Source organism: Ranitomeya imitator, chromosome 3 (assembly GCF_032444005.1).
Source record: "Ranitomeya imitator isolate aRanImi1 chromosome 3, aRanImi1.pri, whole genome shotgun sequence".
Taxonomy (NCBI): Eukaryota; Metazoa; Chordata; class Amphibia; order Anura; family Dendrobatidae; genus Ranitomeya; species Ranitomeya imitator.
In genome coordinates, this window is record NC_091284.1 from 806,486,060 (window position 1) to 806,512,179 (window position 26,120).

At 45.1% G+C, this 26,120-nt stretch overlaps 1 protein-coding gene across 1 annotated transcript in view; it reads right to left on the minus strand.

Annotated features, from left to right (window-relative positions):
* Positions 1–26,120, minus strand: part of LOC138671246 (cyclic nucleotide-binding domain-containing protein 2-like) — a 385,035-nt gene that overhangs the window by 78,218 nt on the left and 280,697 nt on the right. Inside the window, exon 13 of the mRNA XM_069759242.1 lies at positions 6,792–6,989. Within this exon, the coding sequence (XP_069615343.1) occupies positions 6,792–6,989 (198 nt within the window). The remainder of the gene's footprint in view (positions 1–6,791; positions 6,990–26,120) is intronic.

The window sequence follows — 26,120 nt, forward strand, 5'->3', positions numbered from 1 at the left end:
TCTTGGGAGGACCGGAGATTATGTGATGGAAGATATCGGGAGATTAGTTCAGAGATATATGGAGGAGACAGGTTATGGATGGCTTTGTAGATTAGTATTAGTAATTTGAACTGGATACGCTGAGGGAATGGGAGCCAGTGAAGAGATTTGCAGAGGGGGGAAGCAGAGGAGTAGCGAGGAGAGAGATGAATCAGTCGGGCAGCAGAGTTAAGGATGGACTGGAGAGGTGCAAGGGTGTTAGCAGGGAGGCCGCAGAAAAGGATGTTGCAGTAGTCAAGACAGGAGATGATGAGGGCATGCACAAGCATTTTAGTAGATTGACAGTTGAGGAAAGGACGGGTTTTGGAGATATTTTTGAGCTGGATGCGACAGGAGGTGGAAAGTGCTTGGATGTGCGGTTTGAAGGCCAGGGCAGAGTCAAGGGCTACTCCAAGGCAGCGGACTCCTGGTACGGGGGAAAGAGTAATGTCATTAATTGCGATAGATAGGTCAAGTAAGCAAGATCTATGAGATGGAGGAAAGATGATGAGTTCAGATTTGTCCACATTGACTTTGAGGAAGCGAGAGGAGAAGTAGGACGATATGGCTGATAGACACTCTGAGATTCTGGACAGCAGAGAGTAGATTGAGAACAGTAGAGGTCCTAGAACGGAGCCTTGGGAGACTCCAACAGAGAGAGGGTGGGATGAGGAGGTAGTGTGGGAGTGGGAGACGCTGAATGTGTGGTTGGAAAGGTATGAGGAGATCCAGGATAGGGCAAGGTCTTTGATGCCAAAGGAGGAGAGGATCTGTAGGAGGAGGCAGTGGTCAACTGTGTCGAAAGCAGAGGACAGGTCTAGAAGGAGGAGTACAGAGTATTGTCCGTTAGCTTTCGCTGTAAGTAGGTTGTTAGTAATTTTGGTCAGGGCTGTCTCAGTTGAGTGATGGGGGCGGAAACCAGATTGTAGATTGTCAAAGAGCAAGTTAGTTGAGAGGTAGGAGGAAACTTCAGCATGGACGTGCTGCTCCAGGAGTTTGGAAGCGAATGGGAGCAGCGATATTGGGCGATAGCTGGACATAGCTGTTGGATCGAGGGTTGGCTTTTTAAGGATAGGCGTGATTGTGGCATGTTTGAAAGCAAAAAGGAAGGTGCCAGAAGTTAGTGATAGGTTGAAGAGGTGGGTTAGGGATGGGATAAGAGTGGTGGTGAGGTTGGGGATTAGGTGGGATGGGATGGGGTCGCGCGCACAGGTGGTGAGGTGCAATTTGGAGAGGAGACAATAAAGCCCCCCTTCAGTGGACGTGCTGCTCCAGGAGTTTGGAAGCGAATGGGAGCAGCGATATTGGGCGATAGCTGGACATAGCTGTTGGCTCGAGGGTTGACTTTTTAAGGATAGGCGTGATTGTGGCATGTTTGAAAGCAGAAAGGAAGGTGCCAGAAGTTAGTGATAGGTTGAAGAGGTGGGTTAAGGATGGGATAAGAGTGGTGGTGAGGTTGGGGATTAGGTGGGATGGGATGGGGTCGCACGCACATGTGGTGAGGTGCGATTTGGAGAGGAGGCAATAAAACCCCCCTTCAGTGATGTTGGATAGGGAGGTTATGGGGTTTGAGCATTGGTCTGGTATACAAAGGTGTTGTGGTGGTTGAACAATGAAGATTTGCCTTTTTTGGTCGATCTTATTTTTAAAGTGTGTGGCAAAGTCCTCAGCAGAGATGAGGGATGTTGGAGGGGGCAGTGGGGGCGGAGGAGTGAGTTATAGGTTTTGAATAACTATTTGGGTTGTAGGATAGGGAAGATACGAGGGTTGTGAAGTAGGCCTGTTTAGCAGAGGTGAGAGCAGATTTAAAAGCGAGAGTTGCCTGTTCGAATGCAGTGAAGTCATCTTCCGAATGTGTTTTCTTCCAACGCCGCTGTGCAACACTGGAAACTTGCTGAAGCTTTTTAGTGGTGTTATTGTGCAAGAGTTGACTATTGATACGTCGCACTCTGCAAATGAATGAGAGGGGCAACCATGTCAATAGCTGATGTGAGAGTGGCATTGTAGAAAGCAGTGGCACTGTCTGTGACGTGGAGTGAGGATATGGATGCCAGTGGTAGGATAGAGTCAGAGAGTGGGTGGGTGTCTAGGTGTGTAAGGTTTCTGCTGGGATGCGCATGTTGCTGGACATGGGTGACTGGTGAGGAGGACAGGGATGAGAAGGTGAGCAGATGGTGGTCGGATAGAGGTAGAGGGGTGGTGGTGAAGTTAGATAGAGAGCAGAGACGGGTGAAGACCAGGTCTAGTGTATGTCCACCTGTGTGGGTGGCTGCAGAGGACCACTGAGTAAGTCCAAAAGATGAAGTAAGGGACAGAAGTTTGGAGGCTGTTGACTGAGGGGTATCAGTGGGGATATTGAAGTCGCACATGATGATGGTGGGAATGTCAGCAGAGAGAAACTGAAGAAGCCAGGTGGTGAATTGGTCAATAAAGGCTGTGGTTGGGCCCGGAGGTCGGTATATGACGGCCACTTGGAGGTTGGAGGGAGAGTAGATGCGGACAGAGTGGACTTCAAAAGAGGGGAGGATAAGGGAGGGAAGAGGTGGGATTGAGTTAAAGGTGCAGTTTGAAGAAAGGCAAAGACCCACTCCTCCACCATGTCTGTTGCTGGGGCGAGGGGAGTGGGTCAAGTGGAGGCCGCCGTAACACAGTGCAACAGGGGAGGCGGTGTCAGAGGGTGTTAGCCATGTTTCTGTGAGGCCGAGGAAGGCAAGCTTGTGAGAGAGAAAAAGGTCATGAATCGCATGAAGCTTATTGCAGATTCAGCGGGCATTTCAGAGAGCTCCAGAGACAGGGAGTAGGGGGTGGGGGTCAGGGGCGCGGGTTTTATGTTGGAAAGATTGCGGTAGTTAATATTAGATAGGGAATGGTAGGAGGGGGTAGTAATGGGAGGTATGAGCTGTGGGGGTCCAGGGTTGGGAGATATGTCGCCAGCAGTGAAGAGAAGCAGAGAGAGAGAGAGCAGGTGGGAGGAGAATGGCCATTTTGCTTTATGACTTATAACACCTCTATATAAAGTAGATAACACAGGATCCACCATTCACAATAATGTCACAGCTCACCTCCTCCTCCTGTACAATGACTGATAACATCTCTATATACAGTAGATAACACAGGATCCACCAATCACAATTGGTGATGCCATACCTCACCTCCTCCTCCTGTACAATGACTTATAACACCTCTATATAAAGTAGATAACACAGGATCCACCATTCTCAATAATGTCACAGCTCACCTTCTCTCCACCCTGCATAAGTCACAGAGTATGTCTTTCTGCAAGACAATGCTAAACCTTATACAACATCCATCCCAACAGCAAGTCGCCTTTCAGGTGATGAAGAAGCCGCCTGCAGTCCAGACTTTTAACTAAAGGAAATCATTTGGCGCATTGTGAATCGAGAAACCTGGCAATGACCCCGGACGGTGGAGCAGTGAAAATCCTACATCCAGGGCCGCCATCAGGGCATTACAGGCATCACTGCCGTATGGGGCCCGGTGATGAGGAGCAAAAAGGGGGGCCCGAGCGAGCACGCTGGCAGCCGGTCCGGTCCGCGCTCTGCTCGGGCCCCCCTGACATTTTTATTGCGGCTGCGGCTGCAGTGCCACTCTGCTGTGCCTGCTGTCCCTAAAAGTGCCTTGTACCTTTAAGGCGGCCGGGCCCGCGGTGCATCATGGGCCCGCCCGCCGCAAGTTAGTGACGTCACACGCTGCCCTGCTCCACTTCCTCATTCCGGGACCAGAGCAGAGCAGCGTGCGGCGCCGCGGTGTGACACCACGTGGTCCGTGGACGGCGGAGGGAGCAGAGAAGAGGCAGCGTGGGACCACCGGACGACGAGGGACCCGGCCGGCGGACGAGAAAGGCAGGCGGCTGCAGCGGGGGACCGGCAGAGGAGAGGGCAGAGGCAAGCGCCGGCCCGGCGGCAGCGGGCCCGGGGCCAGAAGAGGCAAGCACCGGCGGGCGGCGGCAGCGGGGGACCGGCAGAGGAGAGGGCAGAGGAAAGCGCCGGCCCGGCGGCAGCGGGGCCCGCCCGGGGCCAGAAGAGGCAAGCACCGGCGGGCGGCGGCAGCGGGGGACCGGCGGGCGGCGGAGGACCAGTCAGACGGCAGAGGAGAAGAGGCAGGCGGGGGAGGGGGCAGTAAAGCTGGACAGGGGGGGGGCAGAAAGCTGGACACAGGGGGGGGCAGAAAGCTGGACACGGGGGGGGGGGCAGAAAGCTGGACACGGGGGGGGGGCAGAAAGCTGGACACGGGGGGGGGGGCAGAAAGCTGGACACGGGGGGGGGCAGAAAGCTGGACGGGGGGGGCAGAAAGCTGGACGGGGGGGGGCAGAAAGCTGGACACGGGGGGCGGAAAGCTGGACACAGGGGGGGGGGCAGAGTGCTGGACAGGGATGGGGTAGAGTGCTGGGCAGATTGCTGGACAGAGATGGGGCAGGATTGGACACAGGTGGGGCAGAGTGCTGGGCAGAGTGCTGGACAGAGATGGGGCAGAGTGCTGGACAGAGATGGGGCAGGATTGGACACAGATGGGGCAGAGTGCTGGGGCAGAGTGCTGGGCAGAGATGGGGCAGAGTGCTGGGCAGAGATGGGGCAGAGTGCTGGGCAGAGATGGGGCAGAGTGCTGGACAGAGATGGGGCAGGATTGGACACAGGTGGGGCAGAGTGCTGGGCAGAGATGGGGCAGAGTGCTGGACAGAGATGGGGCAGAGTGCTGGACAGAGATGGGGCAGGATTGGACACAGATGGGGCAGAGTGCTGGGCAGAGATGGGGCAGAGTGCTGGGCAGAGATGGGGCAGAGTGCTGGGCAGAGATGGGGCAGAGTGCTGGGCAGAGATGGGGCAGAGTGCTGGGCAGAGATGGGGCAGAGTGCTGGGCAGAGATGGGGCAGAGTGCTGGGCAGAGATGGGGCAGAGTGCTGGGCAGAGATGGGGCAGAGTGCTGGACAGAGATGGGGCAGGATTGGACACAGGTGGGGCAGAGTGCTGGGGCAGAGTGCTGGGCAGAGATGGGGCAGAGTGCTGGGCAGAGATGGGGCAGAGTGCTGGGCAGAGATGGGGCAGAGTGCTGGACAGAGATGGGGCAGAGTGCTGGACAGAGATGGGGCAGAGTGCTGGACAGAGATGGGGCAGAGTGCTGGACAGAGATGGGGCAGAGTGCTGGACAGAGATGGGGCAGAGTGCTGGACAGAGATGGGGCAGAGTGCTGGACAGAGATGGGGCAGAGTGCTGGACAGAGATGGGGCAGAGTGCTGGACAGAGATGGGGCAAGATTAGAGACAGATGGGGCAGGATGGATACGATGGAGACAGATGGGGCAGAATGGGGAGATCATATGGGGCAGAATGGATACTCATGAGGGCAGGATGGGAGAACATATGGCTGGAGCCTGGAATGAGACACACGGGGGGCTAGGATGGCGAATATTACCATAGGGGCTAATTAAGGGATATTATTATTGCAGTGATGTATTTATTTTATTTTTTGAGTATACTGTTTTAAATGGGGGGGCGGTCCTGTTACTGGGTAGAGTGATACTATGTTGCCTTCTTCATGTGGTGTAATGTAGAAGTTGGGAAAATTAAGTAATGTGTTCTACAATCGGAACTCGAGATAACTGTTTTATTTCCTGCACCTGCAGAGACGAGTCCTGGCTGGATGAAGTGATGGCGGTCTGTGCTGGATGAAAGATGAAGGACTTCACCTAGAGACGTCACTGGTGAGTCAGTGTTACCTATACACTGACACTATACACTGTATACTATATACAGAGGTCCTGTGTACAATGTCACCAGTGATCACTGTATTACCTATACATTATATACAGAGCTCCTGTGTATAATGTCACCGGTGATCACTGTATTACCTGTACACAGACACTGCTTACTAATTACAGATCTCCTGTGCATAATGGCACTGCTGGTGATAGTATTGTGGGTTTTTTTTTTATTACTGATCAGTATTGTAGTATTCAGTCATTGGTGGTAATATGTGGTCTGGTCATGGTGTAGCGGTATTTGTTCCTTGTATTTTATATTATTCGATCACTGTGGTGGTAATATGTCATCTGGTCATAGTGCTGTGGTATTTGTTCCTTGTATGTAGTATTATAGGTCATTTTAAAAATTGAAAAAGAAATAAAAATATACCTAAATTGTATTGCATATTTTAACAAATATTTAATAGGTTACAGCAGAGTAGGGCCCGGCCAAAAGTGTCTACCGTGTTATGGTGGCGGCTTAAAAAATCTTTTTGGCCAAAACAAAAGCTGCCGGCTATATGTGTGATCTGGTGATGGGAACTGTCAATGTGTGATAGGTGAGAAGTGGAGATTTTCCAAGAGAGAGCGGTGGGACTGTGGACAGTTCGTGGGGTGGAGCCTGGAGGCGGGGCTGGGGTGGAGCCTGGGCGGAGTCTCAAGGGGGCCCCGAAAATTTTGCCAGTATGGGGCCCCGAAATTTCTAGTGGCAGCCCTGCCTGCATCAGACAAGAACAGGACAACATTCCTCTCCCAAAACTGCAGCAATTGTGTTCTCACTTCACAGACATTTAAAGACTGTTATAAAAAGAAGGCGGGATGCTACATAATTGCGGACACAATAAAATATGGTCATAAGAAATGTCCAAATCATTACGTCCTAGTTTTCTTTACATTTTAGACAGTGTCTAAACTTTCTTACAATTGAGGATGTATATATACTGTATATGTTAGACTTTATATATCATATGATTTATATATTATTTTTATACTTCAAAGTGTGAACATATACTTACAAAGACTTCACCTGCTCGGAGAGTTTGGAGGTGAATAAATATTTGGGAAGCATTTTCATCTTCTTGTGTTATTGACATGAGTGGCTGCCGGGCGGCTTCCGCACTTGATCTCACTGTCTCTTTCAATTTTCTTTCTTTCTGTAAGAGCGGCAGTAGATGCTCCACTTCAATGAAATTACCTGATGGATCTTCATCTTCCTGCAAAATCAAGATACCCGAGATGGAAAGTATTTATTCAGCTGCTCCTCAAAACACCAGTTTACAACAACACATTTCATTATTGTTGCATACATGTATTCACTAAATGTAACCACTTACGAGGGCTTGTCACTGGGGCAAGAGTGGCCAGTTTGGGGTCTTATTTTACTCCTGCTCTTCCCTGGAATATTCCAAATTTTGTTGTTTTTTTTTAATCTACCAGATACAGTATATTGGCCTTTTTATGTAAAGTTTTTTTATGATCACCGGATACTCGGGGGCGTGTCTTTAGGCTACTCCACATAATTACCATATGAGCCACACCCCTTAAGTAAAGGCTATAAAATAGCATTATACAAAAAGGGCTGTATATCTGGAACAGTATGGCGGATTTAAAAAAACAAACGGGGTACTCAGAGGAGCATCAGGAATAAATTAAGATCAAAAACTGAACACTTGACCTGGGGTCAGGTCCTCTTTCAAAGGGTTTTCAAGACTTAATAAATTGATGACCTTTCCTCTCCACTGATTAGTTGTTATTATGTCCCCCGGCTAGCAGAACTACACAGTGCACACGGTAGACCGCCAACATTTCCTACTTGCTTCGCCCTCTACTGCTAATTTGTTTTTTTTTTTATAAAAGTCCAATTATGTAAGACTGAAATGTTATGAATATTTTTGGATTGTTATTTTACTAAAGAATTAAATTGTCTAATCTCAAAAAGTGTGCCACGTTCCCTATATTGCCTGATAATGGGGTGGAAACCTACATAAAACCCAAGAGTGCCATTCATCCGGTTGCTTACAAAGTGCAGATTGCCAGAACACCACAGCTGTAACTGTGGATCTCGGGTCTCGGCACAGATAATATTCAGTTAAATAGGTGATGAACTGAAGTATCGGAGAGCTGTACCATCAAGCAATACATCAGCAAGTTATGCTGTCGGGATTGACCAGTACCGGCACCATCTCTACACTGTAATGGGGTTACCATTTGTGCAAATGCCTGGGATAAAAAAAGGCTGGATTATAGGACAGGCAAGTGGTACAATTGACCCTGTAACCAGGTACAATAACAGGTTCAAAGGTTGCAGTTACCACCAGATGCTAGAGTCTAGTCGGACCCAAATGGTCCCTTCCCCTGGCCAATATGAGAAAACCAATGATATTAAAGACCCATGATAGTCTGGGGTTCATGTTGGAGATTTTGAAGTGGGGCCCTTGAGCTTGGAGTTACACCACTGCCTGTAACCATGTACAGATCAACTTATAACAGTCATCAAGACAAAGGACATGGAGAAAAAAAGTATCAAACAGATCTGGATTTCTTCAGTATAGTGGTATTGTGTTGTGAATTCTGTTGTCAGGCTCACTCCTGTGGTCATGAATGGTACTTCGGCTGGTTCTGTCCATGGACTTTATCTGGTGCCTGTGGGTGTTTCTGAGTTTCCTTCCACAGGTGACGAGGCTAATTCGTTAGTGGGCTGCTCTATTTAACTCCACTTAGATCTTTGCCCCATGCCAGCTGTCAATGTTGTACTATGGCTCTAGTTCGCTCCTGGATCGTTTTGACTTCCTGTTGCTCCAGCAGAAGCTAAGTTCCTCTGTGCTATTTTGCTTGTTTGCTATTTTTTCTGCCCAGCTTGCTTTTGTCAATATTGCCTTGCTTGCTGGAAGCTCTGGGAAGCAGTGGGGCGCCTCCCGCACCGTGAGTCGGTGCGGAAGGTATTTTTCCCTGCACTCTCTGCGTGGTCTTTTGTAGGTTTTTGTGCTGACCGCAAAGTAACCTTTTCTATCCTCGGTCTGTTCAGTAAGTCGGGCCTCACTTTGCTAAATCTATTTCATCTCTGTGTTTGTATTTTCATCTTTACTCACAGTCATTATATGTGGGGGGCTGCCTTTTCCTTTGGGGAATTTCTCTGAGGCAAGGTAAGCTTTATTTTTCTATCTTCAGGGCTAGCTAGTTTCTTAGGCTGTGCCGAGTTGCATAGGGAGCGTTAGGCGCAATCCACGGCTATTTCTAGTGTGTTTTGATAGGTTTAGGGATTGCGGTCAGCAGAGTTCCCACGTCCCAGAGCTCGTCCTTATTATCAGTAACTATCAGGTCCATTATTTGTCTAAACCACCGGATCATAACAGTATTGTATAGGTGCCATGTTGTACCATTTGAGCAGCACGGCATTGACCGCTACAATAAACCTTGTACACTTTAAGGGCGCATTAACACTGACCAATTACAGTGAACTAGTATTTTTAGAAACGCTCGTTTTTCGATAATCTTGCAGTGTAAACAGGCTGCCGATCACCCAAAGAACGAGCAAAATATTAATTTGTTGGGTAGGATGATTTGTAAGCATGCTTCTCGGCAGCACATCATCTTGTGCAAACAGGACCTGTTCTGTCGAAAAAAATGGCAACGTGTGCACCGAACGATCTATTAGAGCTTCCTGCGGTCGGCCTGTGTAAACAGGGTTAAACGACCGCTGATCTGTAAATATTTACCAACTGGATGTTATGTATTGCTTATGGTCTGTCCATGTAGATGGACCCTTAGATTGCACTAATAATGAAGCACTGTTTTATGCGTCCCACTATTTTACATAAGTAGGATTTTTGTAAACTCAGACACAGACTCTTGGTCTGTCGGGAATATGTTTATTAAAAGTCTTCGCTGTTTCGTGTCTGGTATAAGTAAATAATATGGAAAAATAATGTCCACTTTGATCACTAAGTAAAATTGGGTCAGCGGGGGATAAATTAAACAAAACAATTAATTTATTTTAACCTAATGCATAAAGCACCTAATTTCCCTTTTTATTTAAAAGACTTCTCAAGCTGAGCCTCAGCTATTTGCATAAATTGTGCTCTCGGCAGCATGTATAATCAGGGGAATGGGAAGTATAATGGTATGTGGTGAAGAGGAAGGAAAGAAAGTAAAAAAGAAAATACAAAATTTATTTCTTCTGGTTCATATTCTCCTACTGAGGAGACAATTTTTTATATATATATATACAGTGGGGCAAAAAAGTATTTAGTCAGTCAGCAATAGTGCAAGTTCCACCACTTAAAAAGATGAGAGGCGTCTGTAATTTACATCATAGGTAGACCTCAACTATGGGAGACAAACTGAGAAAAAAAATCCAGAAAATCACATTGTCTGTTTTTTTTATCATTTTATTTGCATATTATGGTGGAAAATAAGTATTTGGTCAGAAACAAACAATCAAGATTTCTGGCTCTCCCAGACCTGTAACTTCTTCTTTAAGAGTCTCCTCTTTCCTCCACTCATTACCTGTAGTAATGGCACCTGTTTAAACTTGTTATCAGTATAAAAAGACACCTGTGCACACCCTCAAACAGTCTGACTCCAAACTCCACTATGGTGAAGACCAAAGAGCTGTCAAAGGACACCAGAAACAAAATTGTAGCCCTGCACCAGGCTGGGAAGACTGAATCTGCAATAGCCAACCAGCTTGGAGTGAAGAAATCAACAGTGGGAGCAATAATTAGAAAATGGAAGACATACAAGACCACTGATAATCTCCCTCGATCTGGGGCTCCACGCAAAATTCCACCCTGTGGGGTCAGAATGATCACAAGAACGGTGAGCAAAAATCCCAGAACCACGCGGGGGGACCTAGTGAATGAACTGCAGAGAGCTGGGACCAATGTAACAAGGCATACCATAAGTAACACACTACGCCACCATGGACTCAGATCCTGCAGTGCCAGACGTGTCCCACTGCTTAAGCCAGTACATGTCCGGGCCCATCTGAAGTTTGCTAGAGAGCATTTGGATGATCCAGAGGAGTTTTGGGAGAATGTCCTATGCTCTGATGAAACCAAACTGGAACTGTTTGGTAGAAACACAACTTGTCGTGTTTGGAGGAAAAAGAATACTGAGTTGCATCCATCAAACACCATACCTACTGTAAAGCATGGTGGTGGAAACATCATGCTTTGGGGCTGTTTCTCTGCAAAGGGGCCAGGACGACTGATCCGGGTACATGAAAGAATGAATGGGGCCATGTATCGTGAGATTTTGAGTGCAAACCTCCTTCCATCAGCAAGGGCATTGAACATGAAACGTGGCTGGGTCTTTCAACATGACAATGATCCAAAGCACACCGCCAGGGCAACGAAGGAGTGGCTTCGTAAGAAGCATTTCAAGGTCCTGGAGTGGCCTAGCCAGTCTCTAGATCTCAACCCTATAGAAAACCTTTGGAGGGAGTTGAAAGTCCGTGTTGCCAAGCGAAAAGCCAAAAACATCACTGCTCTAGAGGAGATCTGCATAGAGGAATGGGCCAACATACCAACAACAGTGTGTGGCAACCTTGTGAAGACTTACAGAAAACGTTTGACCTCTGTCATTGCCAACAAAGGATATATTACAAAGTATTGAGATGAAATTTTGTTTCTGACCAAATACTTATTTTCCACCATAATATGCAAATAAAATGTTAAAAAAACAGACAATGTGATTTTCTGGATTTTTTTTTCTCAGTTTGTCTCCCATAGTTGAGGTCTACCTATGATGTAAATTACAGACGCCTCTCATCTTTTTAAGTGGTGGAACTTGCACTATTGCTGACTGACTAAATACTTTTTTGCCCCACTGTATATATATATATATATACTAGATGGAGGCCCGATTCTAACGTATCAGGTATTCTAGAATATGTAGGTAGTATACAGCACAGGCTACGTACTATATTGCACAGTGACATAGTATATAACACAACCGGCGTAGTATATAAGATAGCTACGTGGTATATAACAGAGCTACGTAGTATGTAACACAGCGTACGTAGTATGTAGAAAAGCTACGTAGTATATAACACAGCCACTTAGTGTATTGCACAGGTATGTAGTATATTGGTCAGCCACGTAGTATATAGCAGAGCCACGTAGTATATAACATAGCCACGTAGTATATTGTAGAGCCACGTAGCATATTGCACAGGCACGTAGTGTATTGCCCAGCTACGTGGTGTATTGCACAGCTACGTGGTGTATTGCACAGCTATGTAGTAACACAGCCTATGTAGTATATAGCAATGTGGGCACTATATGAGTGGTTAAAAAAGACTTAAAATAAAAAAAATAAACATATACTCACCCTCCGAAGGCCCCTTGAAGTCCTGGCGCCTGTGTGCGGTGCACGCGGCAGCTTTTGGTCCCAGGGTTGGTATGAGCACAGGACCTGTGGATGACGTTGCGGTCACATGACCATGACGTCATGGCAGGTCCTTCTCGCATAGCATCCTTGGCACCGGAACCTACCGCTTGCACTGCCGAGGACAGTGTGACGTCAGAGGGTGAGAATGACCTTTTTTTTTAATTATTATTTGTAACATTAGATCTTTTTACTATTGATGCTGCATAATAGCATCAATAGTAAAAAGTTGGTCACACAGGGTTAATAGCTGCGTTAATGGAGTGTGTTACATCGGGGTCCGTTAACACTGGCATTAACCCTGTGTGAGCGCTCAGCGCTGACTGCAGGGCAGTAAAGCAGCGACCATTTCGCTGCCAGACTATGGCCGTCGCTCATTTGTCATGGCAATGGTCGTGGGCGTTTTGCCACGACCAATCAGCGACTTGGATTTCCATGACAGACAGAGGCCGCGACCAATGAATATCCGTGACAGACAGACAGAAAGACAGACAGACAGAAAGACGGAAGTGACCCTTAGACAATTATATAGTAGATATATATATATAGATATATATATGGTAAAAAAAGAGAAAGCAGCACAAAAAAATAGAAAAAAGGTGGACTTTATTGCCTGAACGATGTGGCGACGTTTCGGATATAGTATCTTTTCTCAAGCCTTGGGGGGTTTCTGCTGTACTGGCACCTCAGGGGCTCTGCCAATGTGACATGGCACCCTCAAACCATTCCAGCAAAATCTGAACTCCAATATGGCGCCTCTTCCCTTCTGAGCTTTGCACTGTGCCTCAAAAGTAGTTTTCGACCACATATGGGATATTGGTGTACTCATTAAAAAATTACACAGCAAATGTTGGGGTCAATTTTTTTCTGTTATCCTTGTGAAAATGCAAACATTTAGGGCAAAACAACCATCTTGTGGGAATTTCTTTTTCAATTTTCACAGATCAATGTAAAATTCTGCAAAGCACGCTGAGATTCAAAGTGCTCACCTGAAATCTAGATAAGTTCCTTGATTGGTCTCGTTTCCAAAATGGTGTCACTTGTGGGGGTTTTCCACTGTTTAGGCATACCAGGGGCTCTCCAAACACGACATGACACCCGCACACTGTTCCATGAAAGTCTGCATTCCAAAATGGTTTATTTTCTTAGCCCTGTCATTCACCCAAACAGTAGTTTCCCCCCCCTTTCATATAGGGAATTAGCATACTCAGGATAAATTGCACAACAATTTGTATGGTGCAATTTCTCCACATTATCCTTGTGAAAATAAAAAAAATGGGGCTAAATAACTTTTTAGCAGGAAAAATGTGAAATTTTTATTTTCACAGCTCAAACTTTAAACTAATGTGAAGTACCTGGGGGTTCAAGGTGCTCAAGACACATCTAGTTGGTAACTAGAGGAGTCTAGTTACCAAAATGGGTCAGTTGTAGGGGAATTTCACTGTTAAGGCACACCAGGGGCTCTCCAAACAGGACATAGAGTCCACTAATGATTTCAGCAAATTTTGCATTTAAAAAGTCAAATGGCGCTCCTTCCTTTCAGAGCCCTGTCATGCGCCCAAACAGTAGTTTTTACCCACAAATAGGGTATTGGCCTACTGTGGAGAAAATGGACAACAAATTGTATAGCGTACCTTCTCCTGTTACCCTTGTGAAAATAAACAAAATGGGGCTAAAATAACATTTTTGTGGGAAAAATGTGATTTTTTTTCACGGTTCAACGTTATAAATTGCTGTGAAGCACCAGGAAGTTCAAGGTACGCACCAGATATCTCGATAAGTTCCTTGAGGGGGTCTAGTGTCCAAAATATGGTCACTTGTGGGGAGTTTCCACTGTTTAAGCACACTAGGTGCTTTCCAAAAGGGACATGGCGCTCGCTTTTGATTTCAGTCAATTTTACGAACTAAAAGTCAAATGGTGCTCCTTCCCTTAAGAGCCCTGCCGTGTGCCCAAACAGTATTTTTCCCCAATACATGGGGTATTGACATGCTCGGGAAACATTGCACAACAGATTTTGAGGTCCGTTTTTTTATTGTAAAATGATGAAATTAAATGCTAATTTTTCCTTTCACATTCCATTAATTCCTGTGAAGTACCTGAAAGGTTAATACATTTCTTGAATGTGTTTTGAGCACCTTCAGGGGTACATTTTTTAGAATGGTGTAATTTTGGGTTATTTTCCGCCATATTGACCCCTCAAAGTCACTTTAAATGTGATGCGGTCCCCAAAAAAAAATGGTTTTGCAAATTTTGTTGGAAAAAATAGAAATTGCTGGTCAACTTTGAACACTTACAACTTCCTAGCAAAATAAAATTGTGCTCATCTAAAGTAGACATATGGGAAATGTTTATTATTATTATTATTATACGATTTTGTGTGACATGACTGATTTAAGGGCATAAAAATTAAAAAATACAGCTGATAAAAGGGCAGTACTGCTTACCTGCCCAGGTCTCTTAACAAAGGCACTAGGATGCAGCAAACCTTATAGCAAAGATGTTGGCAACACAAGTGCTAAATACTAAACAGACAGCCACTCACAGCCTACCAATTCATGGAGGGGGTGACTGCTTGGTATATGTTTGCACGATAAAGGCCTATATAGGGCTCTATTCACATGCAGGTAATGCATAGTGTCTGATTCTCAGCCGAATTAGTCACGTCCATACTATTTGATCAGGCGGACTGGCCAGCACTCTCTCAATGCATCCTATGTGAATGAAAGGGGGACAACTGGACCGGGGGTACTTGCAATGCTGGGTCCGGAACTGTTGAGGCTGCATGCCCTGTTCCTGGGGGGAAGCCTGAGTGAGCCGGAGATTCCCCCATTGCCTGGGGAAGCCCTAGAGAGGCGGACCTTCCTGCAGACCCAGGAGGACGCGGAAAGACAGGAGGAAAGTGCGTGCAGCAGCGAGGGGATAAAAGCAGAAAGCACATGCTGCAGAGCAGTTTGGCGCCAACGGAGTGCAGTGCACAGAGCAGTGAGAGGCACGCTCTGCTCCCCCTGCCCCCACCAGAGAGTACCAGCGCTGCGACGGGCCACATAGAGAGGGCTCCCGTCGCCTGCAGAGACATGCACAGAGAGCAGTGCTGAACCATGCTCATGGAGCAGAGCCGTGCCAACAGAGCAGAGAGAAGGGCCAGGCATGCTGTAGAAGCCAGAGAGAGGAGTGCTCCGTCCTGGGCGCACAAGCATCGCTCAGGTCAGTATCGACCGTCGCCCGCCACCAACAGCGTGGACCAGAGAGAGAGAGACATGCAGTGTGTGACCGGTGACCACCATAAAGCAAGGTGCTAGATACTTCGGGCCCGTGAGTACCGCGAGTCCCCTGAAAGAGACCAGGTACGTGACCGTTATCTACACCCTGACGTTGCCAGCTAATAATTGCCCTGAGACTTGTGACCTGACTTCACCTGGAATATAGTTGCAGAGCCACGTTGGGCTCGAACAGGACTGTGGCCCGTACCCTTATCAGCCACTGCAGTATATGGACTTGGGGCAATGGAAGGTACCGGAGACCGACCACTGTCACCAGAAGACAGGGTACTGTTGTTTACTGGACCCCATTGGAAAGGACACTGCGCCAGCCGTTGTCGGCGCTATTCACGTCATGGACTGAGGAACCAGTGACTTTCATCGGAATCGCCGTGATCTGTATCGTTGTTCTTCTACTCACCCTATCCTTTTGCCATTTATACTGTTAATCCCTTGTTTAACTCTTTTCCTCCCTGCGTGGAATATCCCCGTTACATTAAAACTGTTATACTTGTTAACCCTTGCTCTGCCTCCTGCCCGTCACTGCATCCCACGTTACCTGCATTTTTACATGAGCACCCCTATATATACGGCCAAGAGTGCTGAGCTTGGCTGCACCCTGAAAAATAAAAGTGCAAAAAATATATAGAAATATGTGAGGTATTGGTCGATATTTTGACCAAGATATGCAAGCTCGCAACCCAATGTCAAGGGTCCTCATGCTTGCGAGTCCTATCACTAAACTAATAGCAAAGCCACAAAAGAGGACTGAAAATCCTCCAAAAATTCAAAAATACAACTGAAAAAGGGGCAGTACAGCTTTTTTCATAAAAATTTAAAGTTTGAAAATTGCTAATTTTTCTAAATTTTTGCAAAATTTCCTTTTTTTTTTTTTTTTTTAAACAAACAAACACAAGTCATATTGAAGAAATTTTGCTTCCAGGGGTCTTCCCCATGCTGTTCCACTTTCATTCAGCACTGGCTGCATGGTGGCTACAATATTGGATTGAAGTTCATTCTATGTCCTCCATAGTACACGCCTGCACAAGGCAATCTTGCCTTGCGCAGGCGTGTACTATGGAGGACAGAGAATGAACTTCAATCCAATATTGCAGCCAGCATGCAGCCAGCGGGTAAGGAAAGGGTGAATCAAACACCCGAAAACCCCGCCTCCATGGCTGAAGATTGTTCCCTCCAAATTCAGGTGACAGAGTCCCTTTAAATTAAAAAATATATATATATTATACTTGTTTGGTATGTGCGTACTTCTACTGACCCGGAAAATCATATTGCCGGGTCAATTTTACTGTATCATGAACACGGTAAAAAAAAAAAAAAAAAAAAAAAAAAAAAAACAACTGAAATTGCATTCCTTCTTTAGTTTTTGCATTTTCAATGCACTTAGAATTTTTTTTCCCTACTTTTCAGTGCAACACATGATAAAGTGAATGGTGTCATTCAAAAGTACAAAAAAGAAGCCCACATAAAGCTATGTGGATAGAAAAATGAAGAATCATATGTATTTACTCTCAGAACCTGACCATCAGCCATAGTTTTTTGCTATGTCATTGGTAGAGGTTTTGCTTAAGGGCTTGTTTCCATTTGCGAGAAACACGTCCGAGTCTCGCATGTGGAAACGAAGCTCTGGTGCCGGCCCTCCAGAGCGGAGCGTGCGGCCGCATAGCAACACATGCAGCCGCACGCTCCGCTCCGGAGTGCCGGCACCACAGCTTTGTTTCCACATGCGAGACACGGACGTGTTTCTCGCAAATGGAAACAAGCCCTAATAGAAAGAAAATAAAAAGTTGATAATCACAGGTATATACTTTCGTACTTACCCCAACATTCCACTTTGTACGTAAGGCTATTCCCACAGGGTGTTCTGATGTGGATTTTTTTTCGGGCAGAGAAATCTGATACAGAAACCATATTTAAAAAACAAAAAAATCCTTTTTTTTTTGTATAGTTTTTGAAGGATATGTTATTATTTCGGCAGTTTAATTTTACTGAAAATTTGTCAATTTTGGGGTTCAGGAAATGAGTCAATAATTGATGTGACAATTACTTCTTTGAAGCCCGTGTAACTCCATCTGTCACGAGAAGACTTATGTAAAATGCGGCTGTATGGAGCGGGCTCAGGAATTAAGCCTGCTCCATACACTTACGGTGCTGGCTGTCTGATACAGCCAGCACCTGCCTATAATAGTAACGACCAGAGCTACAGCCAATGACTACTGTTTAACTATTTAAGTGCCTTAATGGCACAATTATATAGCGCAACCGTTTCGATGACTATAGCGCCAGCACCGTGTGCCACAATCAACGGGAGCATTTTGGGAGCTATAGAAGTTGGGGGTCCACCTGAAGGCCCCTGTTGCCGCCATTCTGTGGCTCCAATAAAGTCCAGCCTATCCTTCGCCGGGAATCTGAAATTCTACTAAATTTTACAATGCTGAGATATTGTAGTAAAATGAACAATCAAACAATTTAATAAATCAAATTCTAAAACAAATTAATTCGATCAGTAAATAGCATAATGAGAAGGAAAATCGAAACACCAGAATTACGGGTACTTTGGCAGCTGCAACATTGCAATAAAAAGTAATAACAGGCGATCCAAACATCATATTTATATCAAAACTAGATGGCAGCCCGATTCTAAAGAGTCGGGAGTCTAGAATCCATATATACTTTATTTATTCAAATGTAAGAATAATACAATTAATAAATAATAGTAAGAAAGAACAAAAAATGGCTGCACTCACCAGCTCTTGACAATTCTTGTTATTTAAGGTACAGTTACACAGGATCCATGAACATGCTTATGAGGGGAGGGATGAAAGACATCAGACGACAACTTTCTGCATCATTACCATACTTTATATCAGACCTGATCTTACGTGCGCCATCAGCAGCTTTGGGCTCTGTGTCATTAGTATACTTAACAGTATCCAGGCACTTGCATCTATCCTCTGTACTCTTGTTAACACGCTGTTTGCGCTTACGTCCGGCATCGGCGGCTTTTCGCTCTGCATCATTACCATACTTTATATCAGACCTGATCTTACGTGCGCCATCATAAGCTTTGGACTCTGTGTCATTAGTATACTTAACAGTGTCCATGCGCTTGCATCCATCCTCTGTACTCTTGTTAGCACGCTGTTTGAGCTTACGTGCGGCATCGGCGTCTTTTTGCTCTGCATTATTAGTATACTTTCTATCAGACCTAATCTTACGTGCGCCATCAGCAGCTTTGGGCTCTGTGTCATTAGTATCCTTACTATTAGAGCTCATGTTGGCTAAGCTAAACAGCTTTAAGCGTGGTGGCGGCAAACAACAGGTTAATAAGAGGCAGTGTCAGGTAGTAGGAAAATAGCCAGTTAATAATAGGCAATAGTTCTTTGCAGGAATGCAGATATTAATAAATAGGCAGTTTATATTGCAGAGAAATTGCTGGGCAATAATGGACAATGTCCTTATGTGGCAAATAATAGAGCAATATACCCAATGTGGCAAAGAAGAGGTTAATAAACGGCAGTCTCTCAGTATAACAGTCAGTGAATAATAGGCAGTATATGGAGAAAACACCAAACAAAAGTTCAAAATTGGTGTGAAAATGTCACTGAACCACTTCACAACTAAATATATATAGTTTTGGTAAATGGTATTATCATTTTTTTGACGAAATTCGGCAGGAGCTTGAAGAGCAACGTCACTGGGCCCGCCTCCATGCAGTAGAAACTTGCTGTGAGGTAAAAATTCAAAAATCACATCAAAATGGCGGGCGGAGTGTGTCACAGTACGGCACGTTTCTGATTGGTCGCTCGCAGCAGGCGGCAACCAATCAGACACTGGACACTGTTGACGTCACTTATCTCCGGACATTAGCTCCGGACATTAGCTCCGGACATTAGCTCCGGACAGGAAGTAGTATTCTAGGCAATTATATATCAAAATAGTATCAGTAAAAATGACAGCTCTGGGCGCAAAAAATAAGCCCTTACCCAACCCCAGATCTCGAAAAATGAAAAGGTTATGACACTTGAAAAATGGTGAAACACCATTTACTGACACACTCCCATTGAATGTGTCACACGGTGATGGTGCTATGGTCATCGGAACGGTTACGCTATATAATTGTGTCAATGAAGCCCAGCCTACACTTCTGATCTGAAATTCTACTAAATATTGCCATGCTGAGATACTGCAGTAAAATGAACAAACAGTCATAGGTTCAAGTCCCCTAGGGGGACTAAAAATAAAGTTAAAATATATACAAAATATAAAATTAAAAAATAATTTCACAGACCCATAGACTTGACCCCTTGGATCAAAAATAGACATGTCTCCGAATTTTTTCAGAGACCACTCGGTCCAAGGAAAAAAAAAAATTGGAAATGGGCAAAGCCCCAGAGAATATCATGGGTAGGAGTGTTATCCATGAAAAAAGCGGATGGGACTCATACGATAAAATTGGTCCCGTTTGCGAGCCTTTTGGGTGACTTTCACTAGAGCCGGGGTGTCATTAGCATATCGCATCAGACGCTCATGCATCAGACGCCATACAGTAGTCTGTTTCCAGCGCACAGGTGACTTTACGCATAATCCTAGCTAATATATTGATCATAGTGGTTCACAGAGTTTGATAAAATCTGGAGCATTTTTAGCCTTTCTAGTCTAAGATTATAGCACTTGTTAGCTGGCTTCTTAGAACGAGTAATTTAGCGCAATTTTAGTGCACTGTGTGACATGTCATGCCACAACCATTTACTCACAAACCACACCCAGACTTTAGACCACGCCTCTTTGTTGAATTTTAAAAAAAGTGTTTAAATTAAATCACATAATAAATATGATGCATCTATTCTCTAATCCAAGAGAACTGGGCAGATTATGCTAATCACGCTCTAATCAAACTCTGATGATGAGCAGAAGATGGAAAAAAATGTCTCCCTCTTCTCAGACTGCACTCAGCTGTCATCCGAGCGCAGTCTGATGGTTTCCATGGACTCATAGGCTTGCATGGCCGAGTACGATCCGAATATCAGATCAAACTCAGGCACGCTGCGATTTTTTCTTTGGAGATTGTATCTGAGGGAAAATAAAAAATCGGACATGTGAGCGGCCCCATAGAATAACATTGGTCTGAGTTTTGTCGGATCACACGTGGACCGAAAATACAGTCGTCTGCACGAGCACCTAGAATTAAGAAATAAACTTAACGAAACCTATAAATGTATCCAATTTACAATAGAAATATCATAAATTAATACATAAAAGTGCCACAAAAAGAGGCCTGTAAAAATCGTCAAATTAGAATGATCTAATCCCTTTTCTCCACAGTTTAAAGAACTTTCTAAAACTAAAACTTTTTCCCATTTTATTCGGAGAGCTGTATTTGCCCCGAGACAACTGTTATCTCCAGCTACCTGCTAATGTGTTATGAAGGAAAATGATTTCGTTTAATTAGTTGTCATTAGATTTAATTGCCTGAGGACTCTTCCTATCTAGAAAAAAATGTCAAAACACTGAAAATAAGAATCAATCAAGTATTTTTAATTTGACGATTACTTTTCTTTCTTTCTTTTTTATTTTTCTTTTATCCATGTATCTGTTCATGTTCCCAGCAGAGCAATGGTAAGTTCTAGATTCCGACCCCTTCTCTTCTAAAAGAGGTTCCACAGCATCTGGAGGGAATAAACTTTGTAATATACACCCAGATACCCTAACTGCAGCAGAAGTTCTTGTCAAAGAAAATAGAGACCACGACAATAATAATCTAGACAGATAAATCACATGGATGTGATAAATGAGGTTCAGTAAAGAGTGGACATCCACAAACACACAACTTTCCTCCAAAAAAGTGGAAGATAGGACAACCCTAATTGCTTTGTTGGAATGCTATGCTAAAAATATTACAGTGTTTTGCAAAAGTATTCATACCCTGAGAACTTTTCCATGTTTTTCTGCCCCTTTCAACTTTCCACATCTTCGCACACTCGCTCTCGCTCAGTGAGATTGGATGGAAACGTCTATGAAGAGCAATTTTCAAGTCTTGTCACAGATTCTCAACGAGATTTAGGTCTTGACTGTGACTGAGTTATTCACATACATGAATATGCTTTTATCTAAATCACCAATTGAAGCTCTGGCAGCATGCTTAGGGTGATTGCCCTGCTAGAAGGTGAACATATGCTCCAGTGTTTTGCAGCCTATGGCCAGTTTTCTTCCAGGATTGCACTGTATTTGGCTCCATCCATCTTCTCATCAACTCTGACCAGCTTATGTGTCAATGTTGAAGAAAATCATCCCCATAGCACGATACTGCCACCACCATGTTAGATGGTGGGGATGGTGTTTTCAGGATAATATGCAATGTTAGCTTTCTATCACGCATAGCATTTTACAATTACCGTATGTACTCGAGTATAAGCCGAGATTTTCAGCCAAAAAAATGAGCTGAAAGTGCCCCTCTCGACTTATACTTAAGTCATGGTCGGCGGGTGAGGGGGAGCGATAACTGTCAAATACTCACCTGCTGCCGGCGCTCCTGACACAATCCCTGCATGTCCCATGGTCTTCGGGCGAGGCAGCTTCTTCCCCTGTTCAGCGGTCACTGGTACCGCTCATTAAAGTTATGAATATGGACTCCACTCCCATAGGCGTGGAGCCGCATATTCATTACTGTGATGAGCGGTGCCACGTGACCGCTCACTACAGGAAGAAGCTGCCGTGCCCAGAGACTGTGAGACAGCAGCGCTGGGAGCAGGTGAGTATGTCATATTCACCTTTCCACGTTCAACCGACGCTCCGTCTTCCTCCTCCTCTGGCTGTGACTGTTCAGAGGGCGTGATGACGTGTTAGTGTGCGCGCCACCCTCTGCCTGAACAGTCAGTGCAGAGAGATGGGACGCTGAGGAGCAGCGACGAGAGGTGAGTATGTCTTTTTTTTAGTGCAGCAGCAGCAGCATTACATGTGGCACAATGTTATATGGAGCGTCTATGGGGCCATAAAGAACTGCATGGAACATTAAATGGGGCATCTATGGGGCCATAAAGAACTGCATGGCACATTATATGGGGCATCTATGGGGTCATAAAGAACTGCATGGAGCATTTATATGGGGCATCTATGGGGCCATAAAGAACTGCATGGAGCATTATATGGGGCATCTATGGGGCCATAAAGAACTACATGGAGCATTATGTGGGGCATCTATGGGGCCATAAAGAACTGCATGGAGCATTATATGGGGCATCTATGGGGCCATAACTGCATGGAGCATTATATGGGGCTCCTAATTCAATATGGATATTCACCAATTTTCCCTTCTGAAGGTTCTTTATATTAATTTCCATTGTCTCTGAGCTGGTGGGTGGAGAATAGTTGCTATGATGTCTCCCATACACACCATACACAGACATAAGGGATTACTGCTCTCCTGTCTCTATGTAGCATATGTTCAGAAGTAGCAGCATGGAGGACATATAGCAGTACTAAGCTGTGTAGCTGAGAAACCACCACTAAAATGTGATAAAACACTTTAAAACAAAGCAGCAGGGGTCTCATTGTTTGTGCCTCTTTTTAATCAGTATCCACCTCCTTCTCCGGCCTCCCATCTCTATAGATTTCAGAAGGCAGCTGTAATGCTGTCTCTCAGTAAGCTGTCAGTCTTGCCATGAGTAATACAGATTTAGCAGCATTTCAGCATGAACAATCAGGTAGAGAGGAGAGGACGAAATGGCTCATAAGTGGAGAAAGAAGCAGATTTCTCTGTGATAATACAATACAAAGTTTCTTCTCTGGACTTGTATTATTGACTTCTGCAAAGTTTCTTGAAACAACATTGATTATCTAATTAATTGTCATTGGAAATCCATATACCGTATATACTCGAGTAAGCCGACCCGAGTATAAGCCGACCCCCTTATTTTGCCACAAAAAAACTGGGAAAACTTAATGACTCAAGTATAAGCCTAGGGTGGAAAATGCAGCAGCTACTGATAAATTTCAAAAGTAAAAATAGATACCAATAAAAGTAAATTTAATTGAAACATCAGTAGTTTAAGTGTTTTTGAATATCCATATTGAATCAGGAGCCCCATATAATGCTCCATACAGTTCATGATGGCCCCATAATATGCTCCATATTAAAATATGCCCCATTGCCCCATATAATGCTACACAAAGGTTGATTATGGCCCCATAAGGTGCTCCATACAAACATTTGCCCCATATAATGCTCCACAAATGTGGATTTTGATCCCATAAGATGCTCCATACAGACATTTGCCCCATATAATGCTGCACAAATGCTGATTATGGCCCCATAAGATGCTCCATAGAGATATTTGCCCCAATATAATGTTGCACAAATGCTGATTATGGCCCCATATGATGCTCCATAGAGATATTTGCCCCAATATAATGTTGCACATGGCCCCATAAGATGCTCCATACAGATATTTGCCCCATATAATGCTGCACATGGCCCCATACAGATATTTGCCCCCTATAATGCTGCACATGGCCCCATAAGATGCTCCATACAGATATTTGCCCCATATAATGCTGCACATGGCCCCATAAGATGCTCCATACAGATATTTGCCCCATATAATGCTGCACATGGCCCCATAAGATGCTCCATACAGATATTTGCCCCATATAATGCTGCACATGGCCCCATAAGATGCTCCATACAGATATTTGCCCCATATAATGCTGCACATGGCCCCATAAGATGCTTCATACTGATATTTGCCCCAATATAATGCTGCACATGGCCCCATAAGATGCTCCATACAGATATTTGCCCCATATGCTGTTGCTGCGATTAAAAAAATATAAAAGTCACATACTCACCTCTCAGGCCCCCGGCACTTGCTATACTCACCTTTCCCGTTCCACCACCGACCGCCGCTGTGTCTTCCCCGTCCTCTGCACTGACTGTTCAGGCAGAGGGCGGGGCGCACTAGTCGCGTCATCGCGCCCTCTGACCTGAGCGTCAGTGCAGAGGACGGGAAAGATGCAGTGGTGCCGATGGTGGAATGTGGAGCAGGTGAATATCGCGCACTGCATTATACACACCTGCTTCTGGCGCGGTCCCTGCACGTCTGTTCCCCGGCGCTGGCAGCTTCTTCCTATAGTGAGCGGTCACATGGTACCGCTTATTACAGTAATGAATATGCGGCTCCACCCCTATGGGAGTCCATATTCATTACTGTAATGAGCAATACCATGTGACCGCTCACTACAGGAAGAAGCTGCCGGAGCCCAGAGAACCAGCAGGGACCGCGCCAGCAGCAGGTGAGTATTATTACATAGCTCCGCTCCCCCTCCCCTGCTGACCCCTGGGAATGACTCGAGTATAAGCCGAGAGGGGCAGTTTCAGCCTAAAAAAATGGGCTGAAATTCTCGGCTTATTCTTGAGTATATACGGTAAATTAGCTAGGACTTTTCAGTAGTCAGCACGTTTTATGTAATCCCATATATCCTTGTCACAATCCCATCGCTCACTGTGTCTTAGGGACGCAATGAGTGACAGCTCACCTGTTCTATGGATTGTAGTGGGGTGCTGGGCTGTCAGCATTGTGAGTGACTGCTCTGTTATCCTATAATACCCAGCACCATGCAGGGCTGTCAGTTTTCCTATGGAATGGCCTGCTGGAAATAGTAACATAGTAACATAGTAACATAGTAACATAGTTAGTAAGGCCGAAAAAAGACATTTGTCCATCCAGTTCAGCCTATATTCCATTATAATAAATCCCCAGATCTACGTCCTTCTACAGAACCTAATAATTGTATGATACAATATTGTTCTGCTCCAGGAAGACATCCAGGCCTCTCTTGAACCCCTCGACTGAGTTCGCCATCACCACCTCCTCAGGCAAGCAATTCCAGATTCTCACTGCCCTAACAGTAAAGAATCCTCTTCTATGTTGGTGGAAAAACCTTCTCTCCTCCAGACGCAAAGAATGCCCCCTTGTGCCCGTCACCTTCCTTGGTATAAACAGATCCTCAGCGAGATATTTGTATTGTCCCCTTATATACTTATACATGGTTATTAGATCGCCCCTCAGTCGTCTTTTTTCTAGACTAAATAATCCTAATTTCGCTAATCTATCTGGGTATTGTAGTTCTCCCATCCCCTTTATTAATTTTGTTGCCCTCCTTTGTACTCTCTCTAGTTCCATTATATCCTTCCTGAGCACCGGTGCCCAAAACTGGACACAGTACTCCATGTGCGGTCTAACTAGGGATTTGTACAGAGGCAGTATAATGCTCTCATCATGTGTATCCAGACCTCTTTTAATGCACCCCATGATCCTGTTTGCCTTGGCAGCTGCTGCCTGGCACTGGCTGCTCCAGGTAAGTTTATCATTAACTAGGATCCCCAAGTCCTTCTCCCTGTCAGATTTACCCAGTGGTTTCCCGTTCAGTGTGTAATGGTGACATTGATTCCTTCTTCCCATGTATATAACCTTACATTTATCATTGTTAAACCTCATCTGCTGGTGTCCCTCTTTCAGGGTGACTTCTTGGATATTTAGCTGTCTGGCTGTGCTGGGAGTATTGTCAGTCGTAGCTTTCAGCTCAGTGGTGTGTTTTCTATATGCTCTAATCTTAAGATGTCTGATCTTTTATTGCCTGACCTTGAATTTTCCTTTTGACTACCCATTTGTATTACCCTT